General features: G+C 42.3%; 1 protein-coding gene across 1 annotated transcript; it reads left to right on the top strand.

The window, feature by feature from the left end:
* The first annotated feature begins 591 nt into the window (after positions 1-591).
* LOC131702970 (uncharacterized) lies at positions 592-4,053 on the top strand. Its single transcript, XM_059005833.1, has 12 exons — positions 592-683; positions 766-824; positions 915-1,004; positions 1,415-1,546; positions 1,625-1,771; positions 1,886-1,966; positions 2,630-2,800; positions 2,903-2,999; positions 3,095-3,315; positions 3,388-3,538; positions 3,633-3,841; positions 3,955-4,053. Exons 5-12 carry the CDS (start codon positions 1,679-1,681, stop codon positions 3,979-3,981), a joined length of 1,050 nt encoding a protein of 349 aa, XP_058861816.1. The 5' UTR covers positions 592-683; positions 766-824; positions 915-1,004; positions 1,415-1,546; positions 1,625-1,678; the 3' UTR covers positions 3,982-4,053.
* The last annotated feature ends 4,010 nt before the right edge of the window (positions 4,054-8,063 follow it).

The following is an 8,063-nucleotide window of genomic DNA, read 5'->3' on the forward strand; positions in this document are numbered from 1 at the left end:
GTAAATCTGACATGCGAAAGAGATGCTTTGCACTGTTTCTTAAATCAAGTGGCCTCAAATATATTGTCTCCTTTAATGTCTGCTTAGCCTACCTATCAGTCTGGTGAAATTGTAAAAATGGGTAATTGACTTGTGAATGTTAACATCAGAACTCGAGCTGTCATTCTCGTCCCCTCAAACTGGCGCAGGCAACACATCTGCCTGGATTCCTGCATGATATAAATGTGTTTCTTCATTTGCGCGGCCTGCTTTTTATTATTCATTGGGGTTTGTTTACTACATGCCTCCATAGCTGAGCCTTTAATCAGACAGTCCTTGTCGGTGACAGTCCAGTTTGTTCCGCACGTACTTCTGCCAAACTTTAATTCAAAGTACAATCTTCTAAATGGGTTATTATTATTATTATTATTATTATTATTATTATTATTATTATTATTATTATTTATTTTAATTAACATACTGATTGAAAATTAGAGGACTAATATGAAAGAGGTGCGCGCATCAATTGCAGCTAATTAGCTCCCATTAGCACCTGAACCTCTTTATAAACCCATTGCGCACTAAGGAACACCAAACTCAGCTACTGGCGGGTTTGTTTTTATTATTGTGTCTTTCTAACTGTGAAAGAAGTTCACGGTCGGGGCTGCCTTGGATTTAATGATGCCGTGTTGTCTTAGATTTGGGTAATTGTTGATCTTTTCTCTACTTTAGAAACGTTCATTTTATTGTGTGTGTCTCACTTGCGTGTTTTTTTTTCCAATGCAGAATAACATTGCTGTTAGCAGTGTTAGTCACTGAAGTTTGGACGCAGAACCCCCCTCTAGGTACGACAACGGTCGCTTCAGCACATCTGTTCTTTTAGCTTGCTGTTTATTTGCCGGTTGTGTGTTTTCATGTATCGTTGTCTTCTGCAGGCTCGGTGAGGACAGACTGTCAAGGGAGTGTTATGATGATGATGTTGGATAAGTCTTTTGTTGGAAAGTATTTTCGTATCAATGTGATTGGTGAGTGATCAATTTTCTTGAATGGAAAGCTTTTGATGTATAAAGCCTGTTGAGTCGTAATGTAATAACCTGAATTAAGAACAGAGTACTCCTGCGCTGTAAGGCTTCGTTTTTTTCAAATGCAGGGTATGAAACTCTTGCGTTAACTTTAAAAGCATGTTGCTGATCACCCTAAATAGACCTGTGCTGCTACAACCTTAGTCAGATTTGTTGACTGCAAGTACGCCGAAATATAAATTATTTACTCTAAACATACTGTTCCGAATGGGCGTATAATTCTATTAATATAACTCGTTTTTACAAAATTGCTTATGGAACGTGGCGGTGGGGGTGTTCACTTTGTTATATCTCTACCTTGCCGTATCACGTGTACAGTTTCTTAAAAGGCCAACTTAATTTATTTTCCATAGACAATAAGGGGGCGGTTGTGTCCCTCTCTCCAAGACTGGCCGCACAGTGTATACAGATATAGCTTAACCGTTGACTTCTTGGGAAATGCCAAGTTCCTTGCTTCTGTGGTGAGCTGCTTTGCTCAGAACACAGTGAGTTTTAATTATATTTCTTTTTAAACGTGTTTCTAATGGTGACATGCTGGGACTAACTTTAGCCTTTGTTTCCAGAATGATGAGACCTACAAGCTGACAGTACAAATCAGTGTCTTCTCAAACAGTACTATGACTTCAGCTTCCTCCTATGTTCAGAGCATGACATGCCGCTATTCTCCATGGGCAGAGAGGGAGATTCTGTGTGAAAGAAACTACATGGAGGTAAGGGCTATCAGGATGTGATAATGCTGTTCAGTATAACTTGTTGGGTTGTGTGGGTATTTTAATTGTCATTACAGAAGTGCTTCACTCATGACTAATGTGAATTCTCTTTAGGTTTCTGTGAGAAGAGGGGTGCCACTTATTGAGCCAAACTTTGTTCAAGATGATCCTGATTGGTCCCTTGCATACCCTGAGGTAGAATCATGTGACTTTGCATTTGCTTCATTCACATCCCCTTGGTCTTGCCTAATTGAGGTCTACTCTACTGTCTCATCTAGTTGAAGCAAAATCTAACGGCCCCCTTAACTTTAACCTGTCTCCCAAGAGGGTGGTCATATTGGAATTGTGTAACATTCAAGGCATTGGCTTTGTATACGTATTCTGTGATTTGTTGTGGTAAAACATGATTGTGGTGAAGTTAACACTTTCTTGTCAGTGTGTAAGCTTTGTATTTCAACCACTTAGGTAGTGGCTTCATATGTGCAGGGTTATAAACCCTTCATGATAAATGTGTCCTGATATACCTTTTTGAAGTCTGCTGTATAGGAGCAATTTCAAGTATTATCCTAAAGTTTTGGTACACTGATATTAAGGTCCAGTACAAATGAGTGGCTACAAACTCTGCCTGTATCCGATCCAGACCACATGCTTTCACGTAGGCTCTTTCGTATGCAGTTGTATTTGAGGATTCTCTGTTCCATTAGAGACGTTTGATCATATAACGGTTTCAGTGATACATTTCACCCTTCAGTTTTAGTTCATGTTTTATTAAACAGACCATCTGCTGTGACAAATCCTTTAGACTGGGGATGCTTTGTGTTCAAACTCCCTATTCTAATGGGGTTTTCTCTTTGCTAGGCAACTGCTGCTGACAACAGCATCTGGAAAGTTGTGTTCCATCTCCCAGCAAATAGAAAGACAACCATGACTGTTGCTCAGGCCATGACAAATGGCTATGGCATAAACACTACACCAACTCGAATTCTGGTTAGAGCTGCATACAACTCCACAGAAAGCCAGCCTCAGGTGGTAAGTAGTCTGGGCTTCATTGTTGTCTAGTACAGTATATCCAGACAATGAAGGTAGATTTAGTCTTTTATTTTAGTAAAAGTTCCCCCTCCTCTCCAACAGATCCAAACTGTACCAATGGCTGTGCTAAGATCAACCACCTTTTATAAGCAAAGATGGATGGTCATGATGGTGGACACTGCAGTTACATGTCCTACTGGTGAGTAAGATTATAGAGGGCAATGGTGCTCAAGAACTGTTCTAGGTTTAAGTGTGAGTTTTCTATACCAAGTCTATGGTGTTCCTTTCTGTCAGATGGAACAGCCTTCACAGAACAGATGATTACATGGAATGTTCCCCGTGTTCTACCTCCCCTTGTTCCAACACCACAAATTACTACCCTTGATGTTCAAATGGGAGTTGATGGCCGCAAGCTTGACCCTGCAACGATTCATAGTAGAGATTATAAACTGGATGTCGGTCCCCAGCTAATCACTGTAAAAATTCCTGTGGGAGCTGATGGTGGATATTACAAGGTATGTAGAAGTTCAACATCTTCTAAATCCTTATTTTAAAGCTTGCTTCCTAAGATGCTTCTGTGCTTTCAGAGCCATGTATTGGACAACACCTATGTGATCTCTTACTCTATTGAACCAATGCTGGAGCATACCTGGCAAGATGGGCCTGAGAAGACCAAGTACACAGTACTTCATCCAATAACCACTCCTTTCATGCCTCGGCCACCAGTTGTCACAAACAGTATGTAGAACTTGTCCACATGCAGTAAATCAAAGGGATTTGTTGCAGTGCTCCACTTCATAGCCTTCATTTTAACTGCATGCTTTAATTTCAGACACTGTTCCTAAAGCCAGAGTGTTCAATGTGACCCTGGGGACATTCCTGCCTGATGTGGAGCTGGTCAAAATTATAGTTGGACCAGAGACGTTAACTGTGCCAGAAGCCACCCTAAAAGGTTATAATGTCCAGGAGCATGTCTTTCCCAATGGATCCAAGACCTACACTCTCCAGGTGCCATTTGAGGACCCCAATGTGAAGCAAAAGGTAATATCCCACATGTTCAGCCATCCTATTGCCATTTTGAAAACACTTGCTTGCTGTCTGACTTTGGGTGTAATCCTACAAACCCTTGCTTTTCTTTCACGTAACTCCTCCAGACACCAGAACCTACATTCTGCCCCTGACCTACTTGCTGAATATAGTGCCAGAGAATACACCCTTTACTCATCCTGCTGTAGTTGAAGCCATTCTCAAAGACATCAGTAAGTGCCTGACTGTTTGGTCTACAACTACCCTTTTCTGACAATCCAGTCCATTGCCCTGACCACTGCTTTTCCTCTTGCAGTTCTACCTACAGTAACTGGCTACTGTGATGGTGCTGCATTCTATACCATGGTAACATATGGCAACATGGGTCGCAACTGGGTTCCTTTTGTGGGCTCAAGAGAACTTGGTGGAAGTCTGCTTGCCCTGTACAAGTATAATGCCAATGCTACCAATTTCTGGATGACTGTGCCATACAATTCAGTTGATGCCACATATGAAGTAAGTGATGGAGCTTTAATGTGTTTTTAGTTGTCTTGGGTTCAACACATTACTGACCTGATGTATTGTCTCTGTAGGTGATCAGTTCTTCGGGCATCAGAAGCAGGCTTGACTTGACCTTGAAGGATGTTGGCACCATGGTTGTGGTGGCTGACTTTTCTCTGTCCTGCAGTTTCCCTACAAAGATGATTGGTAACTCTCCTGCAGACCACGCATTTTTTAGAATAGCTGCTTTTGAGATTAGCCAAAGGTTGCATGGAGTGGTATTGAAGCTATAATCTGTTTCCTTAACCTGGATCCAAATGCTGTGTTTCAGATTGCTTCACCAATGGAACTATGGCAGCTCTTGCTGTGAAAGTGGAATCTGTCCCCAGCTTGTCTCCAAGTCAACTAACTCTAAGGGATCAGAGTTGCCGGCCTCTTCAGTCTGATGCTATCAATGCGGTTTTCTACTTCAATGTCAACTCCTGTGGAACAACTAGAAGGGTTAGTATTGACACATTTTTAAAACCATATTTTGAGGAGGTTCAACATATTGACAAGTTGGCCACAACACCCCTGGATCAATCTGGGGAGCCATGGTGACCAGTGTTTCTATCGGCTGAATTACTTGCATGAATTGTGTACATCTGAAGGATGCCACCTTTTGTATTTAACTGCTTGTCCAGTTGACAAAGGTGCTGCGACACATGACTCTTGGTTATGGCATTGCATGTGCTGCCTATAGACCTTTTGGGTCAATAGCAGTGAACTGGAAGGAGTGTACTAACTGGGGAAGATCCCGTGGCTAGTACATAGGATGGGACTAAACTAGTACACGAGTTAATACCAATTGCAGCTCAAGAGTTGCCAGCTGTGTATTCAAATGTGTATTTGCAACAAATCCAAAATTTACTGGTGTTGCCCTCCTCGAGGTTACTAAAACAATACCAAATTAGTCTAGCAGTTTCTGTAGACAGACTTGTGGTATCATACTAACTGTAACAAACATGAGGTCCCAAAAAAGTGTTCAATTATGAAATTGCAATATTCATAACCAACGCTTTTTATTTTAAAATTGTGAAATTGGTACAAAATTACACAGCTGGGGATGATCCTGAGTACCATATTAGCTAGTCTGCAACTTGGTATGCAGCTCCATACTAAATCTACAAGTTCATTGCAACCTGAGCCTTTTGTGATTTCTCTTCCAGTTTGACAACAACCTCATGACTTACGAGAATGAAGTGCTGTTCACATCTTGCCGGTAAGGATTGCAATCAAATTGAGTATCCTTGTGGTTGAGCCTGACACTCTCCTAACCCCATCTCCTCTTTCCAGGCTGAGAGTTGCCTGTCACTACCTGGTCTGACACTAAGGTAGTACAGTTCTTGTACCAGAATAATCCTGCACCTGTGGTCCAGCCTGGCTTGGGGGACCTTGCAGTCATCATGCGGCTTGCATTGGGTAGGACTTGGCAATTGAAATAATATAGATGCTCTGGTAGTGTGTTTCCACCTATAAAATTCTCCCTTGCATCTCTGCAGATTCAACCTACAATGACTTCTATGGAGCTCGGGATTACCCTGTTGTGAAGTACTTGCGAAGACCCTTGTATTTTGAGGTAGAGCTCCTGTACAGCAGGGATCCACAGGCTGAATTGTTTTTGGAGAACTGCTGGGCAACCTATTCTGCTGACAGGAATAGCTCTCCAAAGTGGGATGTTGTTGTGGACAGGTAAGATGCTGGAATATGATATTGCTGTTACAAAACCTCGGAATTGGAGTTGTGGCTGATGTGCTCCTGACCTACTTTCTCTTTCTAGCTGTGAGAACTCTGCAGGTGAGTACTTGACCATCTTTCACCCAGTCTCCAGCAATGCAAGAGTGCTGTTCCCTTCCGATCTGAAGAGGTTTGAAGTGAAAATGTTTTCCTTCACAAGCGGCCGGGATGCACTGAAAGGACAGGTAAAGTGGAGTGTTGGGATGGGGATCTTGTACCCCAATGCATGGTTTGGATTGCTTTGCAAGCAACGAATTGTCGCTGTTCTCAAATCTTTAGTGAGTTGGAATGAAAACATGTAACTGCACTTTTGCAAGAAACACTTATGATGCAATATATTTGTTTTTCAATTCGGTAATCCTCATTGGATGATGGTCCTGCCTGATCTATTGATGCTTGTTTTACTTGACAAGGTGTGCTGTCTTTCAGATTTACTTCCACTGCAGTGTTGTGATATGTGATTCAAACCGGCCATCAGACAGCCTCTGTAGCAGACGGTGCATTCCAGGGAAACAGAGGCTTGGTAAGAGCTCTGTCTAAGAAGGGGGGGGGAGGAGGGGGGGGGGGAGGAGGGGGAGGAGGGAGGGGGAGGAGGAGGAGGAGGGGGAGGAGGAGGGAGGGGGAGGAGGGAGGGGGAGGAGGGGGAGGAGGGAGGAGGAGGAGGGAGGGAGGGAGGGGGGGGAGGAAGGGGGGGAGGAGGAGGGAGGGAGGGAGGGGGGGGAGGAAGGGGGGGAGGAGGGGAGCATTTAGCATGCATTTTTGTCCAGTTTGTTTTGATGGACGACGACGACTCCTAATTCCTCCTGTAGGTCGCAGTGCTGAAGGGATGGATGGTGGTGCAGTAAAGGTGTTTGTGTCTTCTGGCCCAATTGAGCTGAAGAGAGATGGAGCCCTTCACTTTATGCCTAGAAGTGGTAATATGCATGATGTGAACACAATTGCAGTTCAAGTAAAATATAACTATCTCTCTTTTTATTCCTCTAACTATTACTTTCTTCTCTTGCAGCCCAATTCAATGTGTGGTCCCTTCTGGGAGCTGCAATGGGTGTGTGTTCAGTGGTTATCTTCATAGCTGGAGTTGTATCTTTCTGGAAACTGCCAAAAAGTGTGTATTGATAAATAAAAATCTTGCTTGTAAAAGCTTATTTTTTTTTTGTGCTTGACTAATTCTACACTTGATGTCAGAATGGCCATGTCAATGGGATTTCCTCCTCCTTGCTGTATCAAATGCTTTGATTTGCCCTGATCAGGCCATTCTCAATATGGTGTGTTACTCAAGGACCCTTCACTAATTCACTGTGTGAACCCGGGGGAAAAGACTTTCCTCCTCCATTGAGCTGTAACCCTATTTTTATATTGAACAGTAACAGGGCAATTTACTATACCTTCAGTTATTTAGCATGATAAAATTTAAGGAAGAAACCCCCCCACCCCCTCATTTGTCCCTTTTATTAAATATGTATTGGGTAACAATTTTCATATAAATTCTATTTCAGTATACAATTTATACATTGCCTTGAACCAGGCTTCAACAAGAAATAAACTAGAGCCCGGCTTCACTGATTTAAGAATCTGTTTAACTGTTAATTATTTTGAAGCCTCGTGTGTTGAAATAGTAATGGAGGAGGGGGGGTTCATTTGAAAACAAAAGCTGGTGTAAAGTTAAAAGCTGTCCACCAAAGCCAGGCTTGTCCACTTTCCCTTATGTTGGGCCCTTCTCCCTGACAGATTCTCTTGTCTCTTTTAAATTTACATTGTGGTGGCTTCATAAATGATTTTCCCACTTGTTAGTTTTTGTAGGCTAGGTATCCTCTACATTACGACTCATCATACAGTCACTGTGCTTCACATCACTTCCAGCTCTTAACTTCTAGAATAATTCCAGGTGTGTAAACTTCCCAATCTTCAGAATACAGTAAGCTTTTATTGACTTATATCCAATAATAAAACTAGTGGAAAA

This window comes from Acipenser ruthenus, chromosome 32 (assembly GCF_902713425.1).
Source record: "Acipenser ruthenus chromosome 32, fAciRut3.2 maternal haplotype, whole genome shotgun sequence".
NCBI classification, from domain to species: Eukaryota; Metazoa; Chordata; class Actinopteri; order Acipenseriformes; family Acipenseridae; genus Acipenser; species Acipenser ruthenus.

What these genes read in the sequence shown, in the direction of transcription:
- LOC131702970 (XM_059005833.1), top strand. Translation starts at nt 1,679, where the DNA reads ATGACTTCAGCTTCCTCCTATGTTCAGAGCATGACATGCCGCTATTCT. An exon ending in GTGAAAGAAACTACATGGAG is followed by an intron (nt 1,772 to 1,885) that starts GTAAGGGCTATC and finishes AATTCTCTTTAG; the next exon opens with GTTTCTGTGAGAAGAGGGGT. An exon ending in ACCCCAATGTGAAGCAAAAG is followed by an intron (nt 3,842 to 3,954) that starts GTAATATCCCAC and finishes TAACTCCTCCAG; the next exon opens with ACACCAGAACCTACATTCTG.